The following is a 22,896-nucleotide window of genomic DNA, read 5'->3' as shown; positions in this document are numbered from 1 at the left end:
TTTCCCTGTCGACTCATCGGCCCGGCGAAGCAGACCGACACGCTCTCCAAACCGATCCCCTCACGGTAATTGGTGCATAGTAGGCCTACAGGCAATTGTTGATTGTGACTGACTTGTAATAGAGGGCAAAAAGGCAAAACGTAAAAGAGGTTTTAATAATAAATAAATAATATAAAGAAGGCAAAAGATACATCAGAGTTTCGTGGTGACCAGGGACCTTGACTCACTCGTAAAACTAATAAAAACAAAAGGGTTGAGGCTGAATTTGTACAAAACTGTGAGGACTTAACCGAGTGACCTCGATCGGACCGGGTTAAGAGCACCTCCGTGAACGACAAAAACCACGGGGACACTCGGGGTTTCAATCGAGGTTGGTCCCGAGGGGCGTCCGACATCCCGACACCAACACGGCTGCGGTGTGTGTCGCACGTATAGTCCCTATAATCACTGCGCGTGCGTTGAGGAATGCTCAACAGTGGCGACTTCAAACTTCTGACAGCTGTACTTTGGACCCCTGTAGCTTTTTCATTCAAACAGGACCTCTAACGTATATCTACCATCTTCACTTTAACTCCACGCCCTTCTAATGTATATCTACCATCTTCTCTTTAACTGCAGGTCCTCCTTATGTATATCTACCTTTTTCACTTTAACTCCAGGCTCTTCTAATGTTTATCTACCATCTTCACTTTAACTCCAGGCTCTTCTATTGTATATCTACCATCTTAAACTCCAGGCACTTCTAATGTATATCTACCATCTTCACTTTAACTCCAGGCTCTTCTATTGTATATCTACCATCTTCACTTTACCTCCAGGTCCTTCTAATGTATATCTACCATCTTCACTTTAACTCCAGGCCCTTCTAATGTATATCTACCCCCTTTGTTTTAGGCTTTTCCAATGTGGATCTACCCCCTTTGTTTTAACTCCAGGCTCTTCTAATGTGTATCCACCCCATTTGTTTTAACTCCAGGCTTTTCTCATGTACCGTACACATTCTATGTTTCTTGATTGGTTATGTTTTTAAACCCTTCTGCAATTTAGAAACCATAATATAATCTATGGCAAGCGATTATATTATATTATGCATATTATATTTTATCATCTATCGATAGATTATTATAGATTAACACTGGACAATGGACTTGAGGAAGGGTAATATTTTCCTATTACCCTGTACATTCCATGTGAAAACATGTTGGAATGTTGGTATCTTTATGGCAATATCTTTTTACCAATACAAAATTACTGCTTCCTCATATCCAAACAAATAAAGGATTTATAAGGGAATCATTTGGAATAAAAATGGAGGCGAAGGCACTCTGCACATCACAATCTCAAAAACAAAAACAAAAAAAAACAGAAACATTTGAAGCCCAACACAGTCCTTTTCACTCAGGTTACTGGGAGATGCGTTGATGGAGTTTTGGATACATACGCCGTCGCAAGACTAAAGATTCGGCACCCCACAGCCCTCATGAAATCAACAGAGACTTCAATCATGTCTCTCTCTCTCCAAAACCCAGATCAGCTTCACAGTATGTGAAGTGCAAAACCAGGGGAAATAAAATGGACTTGCTGTATGCCAATGTGAGGGAGCGCAACTGCCTACTTTCTGGGGGGTATGCAGACACATAGCAGGCGGCCCCCCCCCTCTTTGATCTGGGCACAAATTTGACCTAAAACACACTCTGATATTGAATCAAAAAATTCATTTTGAGTGCACCAGGACAGATATCCGGTGTTTTTTTTAGAGGCAGCCTTTCTAAGATGCTCTGCCAGTGTAACATCATTCTGTGCTATGAGATCAAGGATACCCAAAACATTTCCATTTCTACGATTTCCTAACTGTGCATTTTGTCCCCCTCAGTGGCAGGTTTCTTTCTGCAAGGAAGAGTATGCAGTCGATCACTCGAGTCAACAGGCTCTCTGCAATTCGCTATCAATAGTATTACCTAGGCATAAGCGGGATGCCAATTCTTTCCACATCAGATAAGCATTTATTTTTTTTGAAAGACACTGCCAGTTATTATGCCCCACCACAAGGCAACTCAGCAACTCTAGCTTCACCATGCATGTATGTATGTGTTTTTTATATATATGTGTGTATATGTATATATGTATGTAGTACTGTATACGTATGTGTATGTATATACACATTTATGTATATGTGTGTGTATGTTAGGGGTGTAACGATACACGTATTTGTACCGAACCGTCACGGTACAGGAACTTCGCAGTGGTTACAGAGGTGGACCGCGGTGCGTAAATGTGGCGTACATAGCGTTAATATGGCAAATGTTAAGGCTTTTTTTTGCGATGCAGAATTTAAAACTTGAAGTCAAAGTTTCCCCCCGGACCGTTTAGCCAAAGGTATACCACTCCGACTCCGTAATCCGACTCCGTAACTGCGGAGACCCCTCAGCAGCTCTCCGACGGGATGTCGGATCCGCAATGCGATTCGCCGCCTGATCTATCTTATATGTTCACTACAAACCATGTAGGCAGTGTTGTCAATAAACTTCCAAAGCTTTTCAAATCTTATTTGGTGTTTTATTGGTCCTTAAGGTGCAAAGTAAACAATGTACAAGTAAGTAAGGTGCAAAGTCAAACCGGAGAAGTGATTCCGGAAATTATTTTGTTACGAGGACCAATCAAAGCCCTTGCTGTCTCCCTTGCGTCGACCAATTGGTCCATGGCGTCGACGGATAGTTAAAAAATATTGGATGTGCACGAAAGATACGGAGAGGGTCTCCGACAGGCTCTCCGGCTACGGAGAGGGCTCTCCGTGTCTGCTGTGGCAACCCGGCCCGACACAGCGGCCCTGGAAGCCCAGGGGGCGGGTGATACAGGCGGTCTACCACCCATTCCCATTCCGATTTGAGTGGGGAGTGGCCCCACTCAACGCAAAGGAGAAACACCTCCGATGGAGGAAGGCGATCAGACGCAGGTGAGGGGTATAAAAGGGAAGCGGATACACTGTCTAACGAGAACGTGTGGGTCCAGCGCCCGAGATGTGGAGAGGCGGCATTGCATCCGTCAGTTCCAAGAGTGGGAGGAACGGGAGCAAGGTGGAGAAGCGGCGTCTGGACGCCGACTGCATGGAGCTGCAGTTCCTGGAGCGTGAGCGGCAGCGCATCAGGTTTGAGAGCCGGCGCGAGCGATACGGGATCCAGTGGGAGTGGGTCGAGCTGCACCGGCAGCACGAGCTGCTACACTTCGGGCAGGACTACCGCACCGGCAAGAGGTCCTACAGGTTCCAGGGAGGTCACCGGACAGGGCGGGCCAACACCCTATCCAGTCCCGACGCGGGTTGCTGGTCAGTCAGCGGTGCCCCGAGCCTTCATCAAAGGGTGGAGGAGTGTTTCCAATCAATCCCTCTCTGGCACAAACAAGCCTGCAACTCCAGCTTTGATTCCCTTGTCCATTTCCTTAAAATCTGTACCACAGGTTTAGAAGTTTTTAGTTTCTACCTGTATGTTGGGATGAGATGAAGCAGACAGAGGTCGGAGGGTCCTAGAGCTGCCTGGGAAACGGTGCGATAGGCGTTGTATGTATGTGTAAATGTACGGTATGGCATTTATATATATATATATATATATATATATATATATATATATATATATATATATATATATATATATATGTATGTATGTATGTATGTATGTGTGTATGTGTGTGTGTGTGTGTGTGTGTGTGTGTGTGTGTGTGTGTGTGTGTATATATATATATATAGATATATATAGTAGCAGGCCAGTGGGAGTGGGGTTTCCATGCCACCAATTCACCATCACCAGGATGGGGAAAAGGGTAATCCCTAATCCGTATCCAGGGGTCGTCACCAGGACAGTCCTCAAACAAAGTGTCTGGTACACGGGGGTAGTCAGAAGGTCCAGGTCACAACAAGTAATCAATAAAGTGCTCACAGAAGCTCTCTCAGATACTATCTGTAGTTTGCTAGCCCTAGCTCTGGCTTGTGCTAGCCTGCTCTCCCATTTAACCCCAAGCACTCCTGCTTAAGAACTTCAGGCCTACTCCCCTCACTCCTCCCTGCCATCTGCCAATATATATATATGTATATATACACAAAAATATATATACTTGATCACTGGGCCACTTCTCTTTGTTTACATTGCATTTCCGGTACTTATAATTTACAATTTACACTTTATAATCGTGTCTGTAACGTTTTTTTTTTCTCAAATTCTGTAAAAGCCGTACTGCAGCCTATACCGTAAATCGAAAACTCTTGACATTTTCAAGTATGGTTACCAATAACCCCCACTGTGGTACTGCACCCAAAGGTGGCGCTATTGTAATAAATCATGAATTAGGCTTATTTCTCCTCACCAGATTGAACTGGACTCAAAATTCTTTCAGAATATTAATCTCTAGAATCAGATGCATTTATAAAACCCTGGGTCTTATGCCCTACATTTTTTTACTTTTCCCACAATTTCATATTAAAGCTAAACATGATGAAAGATTCACAGGCTACAAAAATGATCAAAAATTCAACAAAATTGCCACATGAATCTTTAGACCAACCCTCACAAAAATCATCGAACAGAATAAAACCAAATTGTGGTACTGCACCTAAAGGTGTCTCTATTTTAAACAATTATGAACTAGCCTTATTTCTCCTTACCAGAATGACCTGGACTCAAAATCCTTTCATTATATTCATCTCTAAAATCAGATGCATCTTTTTCACCCAGGTCCTCTGCTCTAAAAATGTTTACTTTTCCCACAATTTCAAAGAAAAGCCAAACTTCCACAGTCTCAACCCATTTTGCCTACATTACCATTTTGTTATTGTATAACTACCATACGGCTATCATTAGATGGATACCATTAACAGTGCAAATTTTCAGATCCGTGCTATTTTACAGTTTTTCTCAGTCGCTTTGGTACATTTCTCAGATCAGAATTGAAATTCTCAAAACTACCTGTTCAAACTTCACATCAGTGTGTCACTTGTTCACATCAAAAAAGCAGTTTCTCATTTATTTGAACTCGTTGCTAATGCTTTTGTACATCTTGCAAATGATTATGTACAATTCTCTGCTCTTTCCTACATTATCAATTGCTTATGTCATGTTGATCCAAATGTATTGTAATGGGTCACTATTGAATAGTCTCACCCCCACAACATTTGGGCATTAGTTCATTGCATAGGTCTTTACATGGTTGAACAAGTTGTCATAATATGTCAACCATATATTTCCATTAGACTTTTTTTCTAAATCTGTCCTGAATTGGTAAATTGCTCCCAAGTGAATCTTGACATTCTCTAATGGAGGGAAATGTATGACGCGTTAGATCAACCAATGATCAACCAGTTTACTGAAGTAGCTCAAAGGTGCATCTCATGAACCATCATGTATATATATAGCTGGAGCAAAACACAATGTAACAATGTTTGATGATTGAAGGACAAGGAATTGGACAGGGTCAACAGCCAGAGAGAAGAGGATGAGGCTGCGTGGCGGAGGAGCTGGGAGGCACAACAGAGGAAGAGGCAGAATGCACGTTCCTGATGAGATAAAAGCCACACTTGTAGACCATGTTCTCAATCAGGGGCTTACAATGGCTGAGGCTGGTCAAATGTTTGGAGAATCTGTGTCCTCAATCAATCAGACTTTTCGTTGACAGAACAGGTATGTAATCTAACGATAGGCAATGTACTGTATACTTTCTGTAATGCTTCATACAATATTACAGTATTCAACTTGCATTTTACAATATACAGTAAGTATACTTTGCTACACACCAACTTCTCATTTGTCTATGATTTTACATCTGGCTGTTCCATGTAAATCTCACAATCAATTGGTGCATGTAGGTAGGCAGTTTTAACATCCATCTGATGTAGGATCAGATCCTCTTGGGCAGCTTTCTGCATCAAAACTCTCACACTAGTTAGGTCAGCAGTAGGAGAAAACGTTTCTCCATAGTCTACGCCCATCTGTTGACTGTATCCCTTGGCTACATAGCGGGCCTTGTACTTGTCAGATCCATCAACATTGGTTTTGACAGTATACACCCATCTACCCCTCACTGCTTTCTTGCCCACAGGTAAGGTGGTCAGAGTAAATGTTTTGTTATCCCTCAGTGCCTTAATCTCCTCATCCATTGCATCTACCCACTCTCTTGAGTTGGATAAAGTCACAGCATCTCTGAACGTCTGAGGTACATTACAAACAATCCTGTAGCAATAATCAATGTTGATCTGAACCTGATCACTATCTATCCCATAGAAGTCTGGCCTCCTCCTCTCTCTAGCAGGGTATCTCCGTGGAGACTGGGATTCTGGCTTGACCTCACCTGTCTGTAGGCCTATCTGGCTTGGACCTGGCCTAGCCTCTGGGATGTCGTTCTGCTCGGGTTTGTCGGGGTCAGGTCTGGTTGTGCTAGACTGCACACCACTGTCATTGTCTGACATGCCATCAGTCTGCGGTCCCTCAACACAGGACATGAACCTCACCAGTCTGTGCTTAATCACCTTCCTGCTGTCAGGGTAGTAGACCATATAGGCTGGACTGTTCTTATCATAACCAACAAAGATGCCTTTGTCAGACCTTGACTCGAGCTTCTTCCTGTCCTGCCTATAGGCGTAACACACAGTACCAAACTTCTGCATCCTGGAGACATTTGGTCTCCTTCCTGTCAGCATAAAGTAAGGTGTCTCTCTGGTGCGGTTGTTAAAACATCTATTCCTCACCACTGCTGCTGTCTGGACCGCATACGGCCATAGCTCCTTGGCTAACTGGCTCTCCAAGAGCATACATCTAGCCATGTCAAAAAGGGTTCTCCAGTTACGCTCTGCGGTGCCATTCTGGTGTGGTGAGTATGGTGCTGATGTTTCATGTCTGAATCTATTTCTACGCAGTAGGGCTTGGTAACCCTGCCCTGTGAACTCAGTACCATTGTCAGACCTGATACACTTCACTTTCCCATATGGGGCTGTGTCGGCTAGAAACCTCTCTGTGGCTTCTACAGTGTCACTCTTGTGCTTTAGACAGTACACAAACACTGCACCTGAATAGTCATCAGTAAAGGAAACTACATACCTATACCCTTCCTTGGACTCTGGGTCAATGGGGCCTGCCAAGTCAGTGTGAACCAGCTCTAAGGCTGATTTGGCCCTCACATCAGGCTTCCTGTTCCTGCTCTGAGTGAACTTGCCCTGAGTACACACTTCACATGTCATGGATTTGGACACTTTACCCCTGATTGACATTCCATTCACAACATTCTCTAACTTCATGACATCATCAAAATTACAGTGCCCGAAAATCTCGTGCCACGTCTGAATATCATAACAGCTCATACATTTATCATCAGAGTCATTGTTTACTGGCACAGTAGGCAAATAAAACAGTCTGTTATGCTCATGAATGAGGAAGCTCGTACCGTCTCTGTACTGCAATACATCTTCTCCTTCCTTGAAGATCACTGTTGCCCCATTCGAAGTTGCAGCTCTCACGGAGAAGATGTCTTGGGGATACGAGGGGATGTACAGCGCCTGCTTCAGTGTGGCACTGCGGCAGCGCCCCCTGCTGTCGACCAGACACACCTCGGCGTCTCCTCTGCGCTCCGCGACCCCCATGCAGCTTGTGCCATCGGCCAGCTCCACGCAGTGAGTCTCGGACTGGAATCGAAGCTCTTGAACTTTGCCAAGTCAGTGATGATATGCGATGTCGCACTGGTGTCCACCATCAGGCCCTTTCTGGTGACACAGCTTCCTGGCTCGCTGGTCACAAGCTTGAACGCGAAGGTGCTGTCATCCGTCTCCTCGTACACTCCGCGAGCGTTGTCCTGCTGCCGCTGTCGCCATCCTCCTCGCCGTGCGGTATTCTCGCCCTGGCTGTACCACTGTTGACCACGCTGACAGTCTCTTACCTTGTGACCTCTCTGGCCACAACGGAAACACACAATGTCCCCGCTCTCGGTTCTTGGCGCACTTGCACCTGATGGGGCAGCCCTACTTGGATGCGCACGGGCCCCCATGACATTGTCGTCAGCCGCAGCTGTGTGCATACTTTCAGTGCTCTCATAACTGCGCAACTTAGTCTTGAACTCGGCAAAAGAGAGAGTCTCATCACTTTGAGTGATACAAATGGAAAAAGGCTTAAATGATCGGCGCGTATGACATAATCAGTCACACTCTCAAAACTCATCTTTTGCAAGGAAGTCAGTTCTGTATACAGGCATACAATGCGGGGCTTACCCTTGCCTGCATAATAGTCGCGTAAAATCCTGAGAGCTGCACGTCCGTCATCCGCTGCCTCTCGCATGACCAGAGACAAACTTTTGTATCAAGGAATTGGATCAATTCCGCGTATGCTTCCGCGTTCTTCGCCGCATCCACGGCCAGTGCGTTTTCTTCCGCGCCATCGGCTGGTTGATTCAAAATTGTGTTCTTCAATTTCTGCAACCGCATATGGCCCAAAAACGTAGTCTCCCACAGTTCATAGTTATTTTCGTCTCCGTCAAACACAAGACGAGACCAACGTGAACTTGTACGTTCGCTCATGGTCCTGGCACTCCAATCCGTGAGACACATATTCAAACTCGCTCACAAACAAATGTCTCTCGGTGCCTACTCACGCCGGATATCTCTGTGCACAAACGTCAAACACTCCTGGGCCCATAACCTGTTAAACAGAGCTTGACTGCTAGATATACCTGCGAAACGTTCTATCAACTTGGGAGGACAAATAACACAACTGCATTCAAGTTCTGAGAAAACACACACAAGATTTATTTTGTGCAGGTGCATCAGCTTATATAGGCAGTCACATGACACACACACCTGAAATGAATCATCAAGAATTGGGAGCACAATCAGTTGGCAATTCATCAATTAACACATACATTGAGAAATAAGTTTTGAAAAGTTGAATATTTAGTTTTAAAAACTTGTAAAGGTGTACGTTTACGCCATTGCAACATATTTTTTCAGAACTGACTTTTCAGCACTAACTTTTCAGAGTTTTGACCACACAGGTGCAAGCTTTGAGTCACGTGAATATTGGCAGTGTTCTGTCGCGCACTCGTTTTGAAACTCCTGACAGTCAAATCTGAAGAAAAAAAAAACGTTCCTGGGGGCGGGACCATTTAGCTTTAAACCTATTGGTTGCTCTCGGCTGACGTACATTCCAATCATATGTGCCGTTCACCAGGCTGTGCGTGATTGACAGTGCTCTGCCGATTAAAAGAATGTGATTGGAATGTACGTCAGTACATTCCAAGGGGTCAGACAACTATCATGCCGTCGCAGTCCACCGCCCAGACTCCCCCATCCGCCAACACCCGTATGGGGATAAGGGAGGGACGAAGGATGTACACGTGCCGTTCACCGGGCTGTGCGTGATTGACAGTGCTCGGCCGACGACAAGAATGTGATTGGAATGTATGTCAGCCGAGCGCAACCAATAGGTTTAAAGCTAAATGGTCCCGCCCCCAGGAACGTTTTTCTTCAGACTTGACTGTCAGGAGTTTCAAAACATATGCGTGACAGAACACTGCCAATATTCACGTGACTCAAAGCTTGCGCCTGCGTGGTCAAATCTCTGAAAAGTCAATGCTGAAAAGTCAGTTCTGAAAAAATACGTTGCAATGGCGTAAACGTACACCTTTACAAGTTTTTAAAACGAAATATACAACCTTTCAAAACGTATTTCTCAATGTATGAACACCTGTTTGCAGAATCCCAAAACCGGGAAACAATGAAATACACTGTTAGAACAGTGCCAGATTCGAATCTCTGCAAATGCGCTGGTGAAATTGTTTGAACTTTGAAAATGTGTTGGTGAAAATGATGAAGTAGTTAAAATAGAACACAAAATGATGTTTACAGATGTTTGAATTTTTGTTTGAATTTTTTTTAGGTTATAATCTCTTTTTTCAGTGTTGCAAAACCTTTTTTACAAGGTGTTGAGTTTTCTAACCCAGACTTACAAGCCTTTGAAACTTTTTTTTTCAGGTTTGAATTATGGCAGGAAACTGGCTCCATATATATACGGTACTGTAAGTGTGACCCTTACACATTTGCTATGGCTGAAGAAAAGAAGATGCAAGGTTGAAGGCTGGATTCAACCCAACGAAACACAGAAGCCGTGGTCGAAATATCATCGGCTACAGAGCTACAGTTGATGTGCCAGGCCAACGGGGTGGGAACATAACTATAAGTGCTGCTATCTCTGAGAATGGTGTGCTAACGCATATTCCCGTTATCGGGCCATACAATACAGAGCGTCTTGTCACCTTTTTAAACACTCTCTACAGGGATCTCATCCCTGAACCAGAGAGGGATCAGATTGGAGATGACTTGCCACAGTACGTGATAGTTTGGGAAAATGTCAGTTTCCATCGCTCCAACATCATCTGGCAATGGTTTGACCCACAACAGGATGCTGATGGAGTTCCTCGCACCCTACTCCCCATTCCTTAACCCCATTGAGGAATTTTTCTTGGCATGGTGAAGATTGCCAGCCACATACACAGATGACCCTTATGGCTGCCATGGATGCAGAGTGTGATGACATCACAGCAGATGCCTGCAGAGGCTGGATAAGAAACTCTAAAAGATTCTTTCCACGCTGCATCGCAAGACTAGATATTCGTTCTGATGTTCGTTCTGATATTCGTTCTGCCATCAGCGATCAGGGAAGCTGACTCTGTGGAGCTATTCAAAGGAAAGCTCCAAATGCACCTCTACAATCTTGCATTTGGAACATAGGAGTGTGAAAACAACAGATGCGAAGTGAAGACCACTCTGTTTGCTTGTGCTTTTCTTATTACAGTATACATTCCCACTATGTACTTTTCCGTTCTAATTCACTATTCTGTCTGTTCTAGTGTGTTGCGGGTACTGGACTGGATGCCTGGACTCTCCTCATGGATAACCGGCCAGAACCCCATCACCATTTTAATATGATGTGCATGTATTTACCTGTATGTCAATTGTGGCACCCATTGCACTCCTGACCATCCCTGGAAGAAGGGATCCCCTACAATGCGTTTCTTCTCAAGATTTCTTCCTTGCTGATTTCAAGGGAGTTTTTTCTTGCCCGTGTGGGGGCATGGGTAAAGGGGGGTGTCATAAATATTTGGCCTGTTAAGCCCTTTGAGACTGTAATGGTGATTAAGGGCTATACAAATAAAATGTAATTGAATTTAATTGATGTGGATTTGTGTCCCAACAGACAGGAACGTCAGGAGGTGTAGGAAGACTGCACTGTTATTCCTACAGCACTGCATGTACAATTAGGAGATTGTCCTATGTTCACATTTCTAATATTGTTTTTTTATTTTGCAGTGTTATCTTTTCCTTTCTGTATCACAATGACATGGTCGGTCAATAAATTACATTGCAAACAGTAAAAGCTTAAATGTGAGTCTTGTACAGTCTATTCCACATACTCAATCTTCCACATACACAAAGGTGTTACTTACACTGTTATATTGACAACATGACTAAGTAATTTGACTGTCTTATCCGTACACATGAAACAAGGACTTGCCATTCTGATTACACTGACATGTTCATTGACACAGATAATTAATTTTGAGAAACGAACTAAGGATTTTGAGCAAGGGACTGGCTGTTGCATGAAATGCATGGTGTTTTGCTATTTGTACGAACTGTTTTGAGAAATGCACTTACTGTTTTGCAAATTTCAATTCTGATCTGAGAAAGGTACCAAAGCGACTGAGAAAAACTGTAAGGAAGCCCTTAATTCTATTGTGAAATGTGTGCTTGGAGTTTTCTTGAGGTTGTGTGCTCATCAATAGACATTTTCACCATGTGAATGAGGCTTCATGCCTTTCAGGAATGTCAGTGGCTCAACAGGATAATTCCTTGTACTGGTGATCCTTAGGTTGAGAGTTTGAATCCTGATTAGAGCATCATGAAAAAGCTGACCAAGACATTCTGTTATTGCCACACATTTACGAAACACAACATTGAACAGCACCTGAAATTCATCAGTCAATCAACATTCTGACTCATTTGTTTCCAAGAGTCTGACTGCCTAGACACAGTATAGCAATCGGGGTTCTATTTCATCCTTACTGACCGGTGCTTCAAGCACTGGATTTATCCGTCTCGCGCATGCACAGTTCGAGTACCTAATATCAACAAAGTCACCTGTGACCCCTGATGAGCTCCGGACAGCCTATATCTTCCGGTGACATCAGAGGATCTGTTCCTTTCATCTTCTCACTTCGCAGGTACCGTATCACCTTGCTAGCTAAAAGCTAATTGGCTATTATTATCATTGATCGTTCGTTGCTGGTGGCCTTGCGACATATTGTCAGAGCCGTGAGCTGCTCACCCTCTAAAGGCCGCAACGGACCCGCCGAGAGGTCCGAGACATCTGTGATGCAGCATCATGGACATCACCATGTACCTTTTCCAGGTTCTACCGGGTGAACGTTGCCACTCCCCATCCGTTGGCCGTGGTCCTGTTGCCCGACTCTGCTGTTCCCTCTCAATGAGGTAGGTGTTGGAGTTCCTCGTGACCTTGTTGGTATGAGCCATCCAGTGCTTGAAGCACCGCCTCTGGCGGTCAGTAAGGATGAAATAGAACGATAGTTACGTATGTAACTACGGTTCTATGAATCCTGGATGACCGCCAGAGCGCTCTGTCACTCAGAATCCTTGTGTACTCGCGAGAAGATTCTGCAGGAACAGATCCTCTGATGTCACCGGAAGATATAGGCTGTCCGGAGCTCATCAGGGGTCACAGGTGACTTTGTTGATATTAGGTACTCGAACTGCGCATGCGCGAGATGGATAAATCCAGTGCTTGAAGCACCGGATGGCGGTCATCCAGGATTCATAGAACCGTAGTTACATACGTAACTATCGAACTTCTGCGTTAACCATTTTTCCTTCAAAATTAACTCTGTCATATTTGTATTTCTTCCGTTCGTGTTCTTGACTACAAAGTTTTAATTTCCCCAGAATTTCAAAGATTTTTCAGGTATATGCTTTTAAGAAACCACTTAAAGGAGCATTTCACCGGTGGAGGCATGAATATGTATTGAAATTGGGTCCTATATGTAGTCGAATAATAAAATAAAATTCTAATTTGGTGCCGTCTTGACCGAGAAAAGGCAGAAAGTGACTTTTTGGCGCTTGTGGATTGAAGACAACAACTCCCACCATGCACCACGATGCACAGCTTCGCTGGCGGCCACTCCCGCTGATCATCTCCGCCTATCGGACACCTCCTTGTTCCATCTACTAATGGAACAAATCAGCGTGGAGCTTGACCCGACGTCACTGGCAGAGAATAGTGACGCTTGCACAGAAGCATACGGCCGACATCTTTCTTTATTCTGGGTGGAAATAGTAACATAGTTACGCCATTAAATGCGTTTATGTCAACATTTTTAGCGAGAAATGTGCATTTTACTTTCATAATGTTCGCTTGTTCAATGTGAATGATGTTTGGTTTGATAGTTATGACGAAGAGGGAACGCTCCATTCACTTGCATGGACAGCGTCTCTGGTTGCTAAGCAACCTCAACGTCTTGGCGGACTATCTGCTGATCAACACTACGAATGCTGGAAACACACCAGACACACCATGTGAAGTTATTTAACCCGATTATTGTTATTTATATCCGAGATTATTTAATCTAACCCGATCTAAACTCTATCATGCACCCAAACACGGCGGCGTTTGGGTTTCCTACCTCGGACTCCTAAATCCAGCGCAGCCACAGGCGCGTTGTCAAGTTGAACCATTTTTGTGACACACAATGATCAAGCGTCAAGTTAGGCACGTTACACGCGTTTGGTGTGGCCGTAGCATTATGCGGTTTTACCCAAAAAATCGGCTTTGTGTGGACGGGGCCAAGAAGGCGAACACACGTCACCAAGACGGGGAGACAGCGCCAGGCGACTTACGCCACTATCTGCCAATGGATCGTGGATGCCTGGGCTGATATAACAGTCTCAACTGTGGTCCAAGCTTTCACGAAGGCAGGAATAATCACTGAACTGCCAGGCAACAGCAGCGACACTGACTCGGATAATGACGAGAGGGATCCGGGCATGTTGGATGCCGTAGGCTACTCGCCCAACTGTTCAATTCGGACACACAAGAATTCAAGGGATTCGTAGACGGGGAATGAACTGAAAAAGTGAGCTTATTGTTAAGAGATATTGATATTGATCAAATATTGATGAGATATTGTTAATATGCACATTAACGTTTGAACATCGTTACCATGGGAGTGACCGGAGTTGTCAGAACGCTTAATAAAGTTTGACTTTATCTGACTGTTTTGTTGACATTCCCTTTAGCACAGCTCGGTCTAGTCGATGCATAACGCAACCCCAGTCAAACGTTTGACTGCAGTATCTTCTATTCTATGCGCCTAATAATCCGGTGCGCCCTATATATGAAAACAGTTCTAAAATAGGCCATTCATTAAAGGTGCGCCTTATAATCCGGTGTGCCTTATAGTGCGGAAAATACGGTAGTCCTCGTTTGTATTTCTTTCGAAATGGTGAACTTTTGCATGGAGCCATCTTCTATGTCAGATCCAGTACCCTCCGCCAATGTACTTCAGTTTTATCAACAGCCTCTGTTATCTTAGCTTCAGACGCTGTGGATGTTAGTTTCTGCTGATGAAGTCCCACCCACTGGCACTGCTCTAATAGGTCTGTAGCATCAGTGGGTCCCACCCCCTAGAGGGGGGTGGGACTAGTGGTTGTAGTCTTACGAGAATCAACTTCCTATTTTCTTGTACGCAAAAATCGTCATATTGCGTCATTGAAAACAGGAAGTGTTGGAGATCGATACGGATCTCTCCAGTCTCTCCAAAAAATAAGGGAATGATGCTAGACCATTCAAAAATATGCGGGGGGTTCTAAAAATACAAAGCTTATGTGAAATGGGTGAAGTTGCCCTTTAATTCTCTTGTGAAAAGTGTGCTTGGAGTTTTCTTGATGTTGTGTGCTTATCAATAGAGATTTTCACCATGTGTTTTAGGCATCATGCAGTTCAGGAATGTCAGTGGCTCAACAGGATAGTACCTTGTACTGGTGATCCTTAGGTTGAGAGTTCGAATCCTGTTTAGATCATTCTGAACAAGCTGAACATGACATTCTGTCAATGCCACTCATTTAAGAAACACCACCTTGATCAGCACCTGAAATTCCTCAGGCAAACAACATTCCGACTCATTTGTTTCCAAGAATCTGACTGCCAAGACCCAGTATGTTAATAGGGGATAGTCTTCGTTAGCCATTTTTCCTTCATAATTAACTCTGTCATATTTATATATCTTCCATTACTGTGTTCTTGACTTTTATTTTGCTCGGACCCCGTTAATCACAGCTTGCGGTTATATTTTATAATTGATATTGTTTACACCGTATTTTTGTTTGCCCTGTTTGTTGTTTGTTCTGTTTGTCTTGTCCTTACTTTAGCATTTAGTTTGGTATTTACTGTAGCGTCTATTTTTGTTTTCATTAGTACTTCGTATTTATATTGCATTGTACTTTATCTTGTGTTTTTCCACTGCTGCTGGGCTGTTGCAACAAATTAAATTCTACTATGGGGATTAATAAAGTTGTATCTAATCTCACCGGTAACAGAGCATAAAATCACCGCTAACCGAGTGTAAACTCGCCAGTAACGGGTGTAAACTCACCGGTAACAGAGTGTAAACTCACCGGTAACAAAGTGTAAACTCTGGGGTAACAGAGTTTAAACTCGCCGGTAATGGGTGTAAACTCACTCGTAACAGATTGTAAACTCAGAGGAATTAGGACATTTCCTTAAAGCAACAGGCCACCAACTAAGTCTACCTATGCGTTAACGCAGAAGAAGGGAAGAGAAAAAAATAACAATGGATACCAATTCCAGAAAAATAATTGTTGGCATCGAATTGAATTAATTTATTTCTGGTTAGTAAATAAAATTACATGAAACTACACAGTTAAAAGTAGGCAATGGATTAACTGCGAATATTGTCAACTTATTCGTAGGCTATACAGCATTTACAAAATAGCAGTCAAGCAAATTGATTTAGAAAATAGACAAACAAAATGGAAAACCCTACAAATAATAATGAACTCATAAAAGGAGGGTCACGTGACGCAGGGATTAGCGATGGCAGCTTGAAACGGTGCTCCTGCTGTCTTTTGGGTTAGTATCCTTAATATATCCTAAAATACGTTCAAATCTATACATTTTTCTTATACATTTTGCGTGGAACTCAAACATGTCAGAAGAAGGTAAAATTTCGCCTTCTGGAAGTAACATTGAACAACGAAAACTTCACTCAGCCGCACAGATTCAGCTCAACATGTGCTCGAAGGGAGTAGCAGCTAGCAAAGATCCTACAACTAGCACAGCAACGGAGCCCGACCAGCCTGGTATGGCTCAGATTCACGGGATGCTGAGCAAGATATTGGATCTGAGGATCTGAGAGAAATTCGTCGGTCTCTGAGCTCCGTGGATACAAAGCTCTCCTCCGCTCCCTTATTTCTCGCATTACGGAGGTGGAAGACCGAGTGACACTTAGAAGACGTGCAAGCTAATATAAACACAAGACTGGCGGCTTCATTTTCGACGGGGGCAGGGGGGGGGGTTGCGCTTGATTATCGGGGTGGGGGGGGGGGGTTGGTTAAGTGCAATTTTTTATTCATAACATCAAAATATAACACTTTGAATAAGAATAATAAGTCAAAGTTAGATCAAACTAATAGTGCATATATTTCATTTTAGACCGTTTCCGGTTTTTTTATACTCGGGAGGGGGGGGGGGGGGGGCAGCGGGGGGGTCAACCTCTGACCAGAACTGGCCCCCATGTGGCTACGCCCCTGCCTAAGAGATTTATTTTTTTGTTTTATTTGAACAATGTTCCTGGTTCTGTTGTTTTGTGTGCCAGAATGGTTCGCAGTCTGCTGTTTATTGAGCTCAGGGGTTTTCAAAGTATAAGAGAGTGAGCCCAGCTCAGAGAAGAAATTTCAGCTGAGCCCCCCCCAGCCAAAAAATTATTCTCAATCCCTGTGTTTTGAAAGATCTTTTAATTATTTTACACATTTTAAACATCTCTGATCATATTTTAAACATCTCTGATCATATTTATGATCATATATATTTAACATTATTTCAGGCGGGGCTGTTTCATTGTCCTACTAAATGCATAAAATATCTTGGCATTCTCTTCCCTCGCCAAATTGATAAATTAATCTAAAAATAATTTGGACCCACTTTTTACAGTTTTTCTCAGTCGCTTTGGTACATTTCTCAGATCAGAATTGAAATTTACAAAACAGCATGTGCATATCTCAAGACCATTCGTACAAATAGCAAAAACACCATGGATTTCATGCAAAAGCCAGTCTCTTGCTCAAAATCCTTAGTGCGTTTCTCAAAAGCAAATATCTGTGTCAATGAACATGTCAGTGCCATCGCAATGACAAGTCCTTGTCATTGTGTACAGATAAGACAGTCAAATTGCTTAGTCATGTTGTCAATATAACAGTGTACTCTGGAGGGATGTTCTAATGTAAACTATGGCTAAAGTTTTGAAGACAATTATTGTAAATTGTAAGTTACACCTCAGTGTATGTGGGAGATTGATTGCAAGAGACTGGACAAGATTCATATTTACGCTTTGACTGTTTGTACTGTAATTTGTTGACAAACCATGTCATTGCTAGAAATGTGAACATAGGAAAATCTCCTTAGGGCAGTGGTTCTCAAACTATGGTACGCGTACCACTGGTGGTACGCAGAGGAATTAGAAAAAAAGAAACAGTTCCATTATAAACATTACTATCAAAATACTAGTATGAATGGAAATACATTCACCATGAGATCATGCTCTCACTTACTGTGTATGTATGTGTATGCGTTTCCGTGTCTCTGTTCTAGTGCTACAACTTTGTACAGCTGACAACAGCTAACAATAAATAATATTATTTTTAAGAATAAATGTACCTCCTGCATGCGATGTGCGTAGCTATATAGGGCCACAGGTCTACGCTACTGTATGTTGATATATCTTATTACATCTGTCATAATGGTGGTACTTGGGGAGACAAATATTTTCTGTTGGGGTACGCAGTACAAAAAGTTTGAGAACCACTGCCTTAGGGTAAACTGTATGCATTGCTGTAGGAATTACAGTGCAGTCTTCCTGCACCTCCTGGCGTTCCTGTCTGTTGGGCCACAAATTCTCAGGCAGCCTCACTCCTCTTCCTGTTCTTCTTCTCTCTGGCTATTGACCCAGTCCAATTCCTTGTCCTTCCATTGTCAGACAATGTAACATTGTGTTGTGCTCCAGCTATATATATACTTGCCAGTTCATGGTTCAGGAGATGCACCTTTGAGCTATTTCAGTAAACTGGTTGATATTGGTTGATCGAACACTTCACCCATTTCCCTTCATTGGAGAAAGTCAAGATTCACCATGGTAGCAATTTACCAATTCAGGACAGACTTAGAAAAAAAGTCTAATGGAAATGTATAGAAATATGCTTGACATATTATTTAGACAACTTATTCAACCATTTTGCATGGAAAGAATAATGCAATGAACAAATGCCTAAATGTTGTGGGGGTGAGACTATTCAATCGACACCCATTGCAATACATTTTGATCAACATGACATAAGCAATTGATAATGTCGGAAAGAGCAGAGAATTGTACATAATCATTTGCATGAATGTACCAAAGCATTTGCAACTTGTTCAAAGAAATGAGAACACTGACACACTGATGTGAAGCTTGAACAGGTAGTTTTGAGAAATTCAATTCTGATCTGAGAAACGTACCAAAGCGACTGAGAAAAATTGTAAATCATCCTGTCAATCTGACACACATCATACAATCAGAACAACTACTTCATGGCGACAAGCGGTACCGCATGTATAATGCATAATTACCATTCCGCCCACTTACAATATAAACTGCAATTCTTACTGGATTAGATGCTTCCTGAACCACCTCAAGAACGGATGCTTGTTAACATTTTGTCTCTTTAAGGGTTATTGTTCCGAATACCCCTATGTATTTGTAGCCTGGCTCCGCCCGCCTATGAGTACTTCCGCTCAATTTGAATTTCCCTTCAGTAGCCTACTAGTACAAGTCTCTGTACAAATGAAACTAGAACTGCAAGCAGTTATGCAGGGGTCCAAGAAATGTGCATTTCGCCGGCACAACGCGAAGCACGTGTTCAAAACAAATGGGCACGGCGTGTGCCAAAAGATGCAGCTGACTCCAGTGAATCTGTGGATATAATGTTTTTGACTGTGGGAGCTTCGGTGTGGGAGTTATAGCCCAAAACGCGTTTTCAGAACATTCCATTGGCCAAATGGGAGATATATTATTTCGTTGTTTTTTTGCGACCCCTTGTGGCGAAATTTTCCAAAGGCAATTTTCCTTTTCCAAATAACTCCCGCCCACATTAATAATTCTTGGCCATATTTTCTATATAGACTCGGGATTGCCCCTTGATGGTTTCCCTTGAGTTTGAAGAACATTCCTTTGGCCAATTAGAAGATATACAATTTCCTCGTTTATTGCGCCCCCTAATGGCGAAAATTTCCGAATTTTTTATCGAACGACAATAAGGTTCCCACCAACATGTGTGTACAATTTGGACTTGATCCGATGTCTAATTTTTGATTTTTTTGATTTCTGATTTTCCACGTCTAATTTAGCTCATAAACCAATATTAAAATATTCTTTGCGTGTGCGTCTGAAGATGCCGTGTGCAAAGTTTTGTGTCAATTGGTCGAGAAATGTGGGAGGAGTAGCGAAAATACAGTTTTGCGGTTTTCGCGATTTTGCGGAAAAAAAAATCAGACGCAAATGGGCGTGGCCTAGGCCAAAAGATGCAGCAGACTCCAGTGAATATGTGCGTACAAGTTTTTGAATGTGGGAGGTTCGGTGTGGGAGTTATAGCCCCAAACGCGTATTCCTTGGTATAGCGCCACCTAGTGGCCGGCGTGTCTGGATTTGGTCGTCTGCGTACACATCACAGACCTGGATCTAGTCATGCAATTGGCGTGTCGGCACCATTTACGGTTTGGGCTGTGGTACCACTTCTAGCTGGGAATAATAATAAAAAGAAAAATCCTTACAAAAACAATAGGGATCCAACCTGTTGGCTTGGACCCCTAATGAAATGAAGTGAAGTACGAGAGTCTGGTAGAACCAGGCTGTATTTGGAGGAAGGCCGAGCTCTCTGAGTGGCCAACGACGCGCCAGCTCGGCCCTACTTTGTGTTTGTGTGATTTGTTCTGTCAGGCAGACGATAATGCGCCCTTACCACTAGGTGGGGTCATTTTTCCATTTTGTAAATATTGATGCATAATCGCATAATGCTGTACTTCATTCCACCAGATGTCGTTATTGCTAATAACTGAGACGGTAATCATGTAGCCACCTAGCCGATTACGTCTGTCCAGCTAAATTGGTTTATGGAGTCCTATTCTGCTTGACCCCCACATTGCTGCTCGCAGCTATATTTCTTCTTGAGTTCAAAGTTTTGTTTCTTGTTCTTTTAGGCCATCTACCGCGTGCCTATTATCTGAATTTTCTTTTTTTTCGTTTCATCTTTTACATTATTATTTATATTTTTGGTCATTATTACTCAGCCTTATTATTGTAGTCTTTTTATATCTCCCTCCAAATTTGTCTGTTCATTCTATACTGAAAATATGCTCATGTATAGGCAGGTGCAATTTATCAATTTATAATACCAAGATATCTTAAATGTCGGGAATGTCAATGCAATGAAAAGATAACCAAAAAATAACCTTCTACAAAGGTTAGGGGAACGTTGAGGGAGCCAAACCTGTAACCACATTGCAACACATTGCAACCAAAACCTAACCAAAAGTAACATTCAGGGAACGTTGCTGAACTCACCGAATTGAATTACAGGGTGTGAACTCACCGGTAAAAGGGTGCGAACTCACCGGTTACAGGGTGTGAACTCGCCGGTAACGGGGTGTAAACTCACCGGTAACATGGCCATCTGGAGATCCAATCACAATGTTCTCTGTCCTCCTCACAATCCTCTTTGTTAATGTCTGTGGGTTCGGTCTAACGTAATAACACACCTCTTGTCCTTTTCCACTTCTTCTGCTTTGTTTTTCTTTCGTTGTTCAACTGTATTCTCTAGATGAGTAATGAGTAATGTAGGTAAGACTGGAAGGAGGTCGGATTATGAGTCGACTTGCTCCTTTACTCTGATGGTCTCCTTGACTGATGTCCAACAAGATCAACACTTGGTCTGAAGCTTCCTCCCATCATCCCCGTTATCTGGAACATAGACCATACATACACCGGGTATATGGACCGGGTGTGTCTCACTGCAGGCCCAAAGACGGACAGCTTGCGCCAAAAACACGCAAGTCCAACCGTCCATTGGTCACTAGATGACCCAATCCGTCCAGAGACGTCCAACGCGAGAGGATCTATTCACAAACTCCGGCTCCTGTAGGCCTATACTAATCCTCGGTGACCTGAAAGTTTAAAACAGACGACATTGCTGTTGGGTGGACTTTCTGAGAGCTCCCTGTCCGTGGTCTGACCAGTGTCCCTTCACAAAGGGACAACACAACATTAGGATATCCTGCCTTTGTGTGTGTGTGTGTGTGTGTGTGTGTGTGTGTGTGTGTGTGTGTGTGTGTGTGTGTGTGTGTGTGTGTGTGTGTGTGTGTGTGTGTGTGTGTGTGTGTGTGTGTGTGTGTGTTCAATGACATCATAAATCTAAAGTCCCCAACTCCCCATGAGTTGAAGGCCTGCTCTCTTGTACCCATCAGACATAAGGGTCTAATTTATTTATATCTATCTATCACACCAACTCCAGAACATTTAAGGGTGCTGTCAGTCAGTTCGATAACATGGTTACAACTTCCCATATAGACTAGCAGAGTAGACCTCAGAATGCCTTAAGGTTTAGTTTTGTATAGAAACAGTGTTAAATAGTGATCATCCTATTTAATACTGCTTTTTATTGTGCTTTTGTGATTGTGAGTGGATTATTTTAAGATTGACAAATAATATCAGGACAGTAGAGTCTGTAGGGTACACCAGACGGAGACTGGTTCGACAACAGTGCACCAGGTATCCACAACCTACTTCAGGCAAAACACAAGGCCATTGCAGCTCACCTTTCCAACCCCCGATCCACCTCGCTGAAGGCCCGCTTCAACAACATCCGGGCTGAAACACAGCGTACCCTCAGAGCCATGAAGAATGACTGGTGGACAAAGAAAGCCCACGAGATAAAGCATTACACAGTCACCAACAACTCCCACGCTTTCTATGACTCCATCAAGGCTATTTATGGCCCACAGAGGAAGAACATAACCCCTGTCAGATCAGCAAATGCCGAAGTGCTGGGGAAGCTGGGGGTTCTACCAAAGTTCAGAAAGATCTTGCGGCAGTTTCATGATGGGATGCAAGCCTGTGTGAGTGTTGGTGGCCAACAATCTCCATTCTTCAGTGTGGATGTGGGGGTCAAGCAAGGGTGTGTCCTAGCCCCAACCATCTTCAACATATTCCTCTCCATAGTCACCCTCCTCTCCCACAAACTCCTTCTGATGGGGTACAGATACAGTACAGACTGGATGGCAACCTCTTCAACATTAGGCGCCTCCAAGCCTTCACCAAAACCACCACCCAACACATCTTAGAGCTACAGTATGCAGATGATTGTGCTCTCCTCGCCCACTCACCAGAATCTCTACAGCGTGCGCTGAATGTGGTCGCCTCCATCTACAGCGCCATTGGTCTCCAAATCAACATCAAGAAAACACAAATAGTTGCTCAGGAGTTCACCCCCCGAACGTGTGTGCCCACCTTCACCCTCGATGGTCCTCCCCTTGCCATCGT

At 43.4% G+C, this 22,896-nt stretch overlaps 1 protein-coding gene across 3 annotated transcripts in view; it reads right to left on the bottom strand.

Moving 5' to 3' along the window:
- Positions 1 to 21,606, bottom strand: part of LOC130382524 (apoptosis-stimulating of p53 protein 1-like) — a 109,291-nt gene extending 87,685 nt beyond the window's left edge. For 2 of the 3 annotated variants that reach the window (XM_056590326.1, XM_056590328.1), the window contains exon 1: positions 7,420 to 7,505. In XM_056590326.1, the coding sequence (XP_056446301.1) occupies positions 7,420 to 7,440 (21 nt within the window). In that variant the 5' untranslated portion in view covers positions 7,441 to 7,505. Of the gene's footprint in view, positions 1 to 7,419; positions 7,506 to 21,016 lie in introns of those variants that run through there. The other variant, XM_056590327.1, reaches the window with a different exon arrangement.
- Between the last annotated feature and the right edge of the window lie 1,290 nt (positions 21,607 to 22,896).

This window comes from Gadus chalcogrammus, chromosome 5, assembly GCF_026213295.1.
Source record: "Gadus chalcogrammus isolate NIFS_2021 chromosome 5, NIFS_Gcha_1.0, whole genome shotgun sequence".
Classification (NCBI taxonomy): Eukaryota; Metazoa; Chordata; class Actinopteri; order Gadiformes; family Gadidae; genus Gadus; species Gadus chalcogrammus.
Note: the sequence above shows the minus strand (reverse complement) of the source record. Positions and strands in the feature narration are given on the sequence as shown.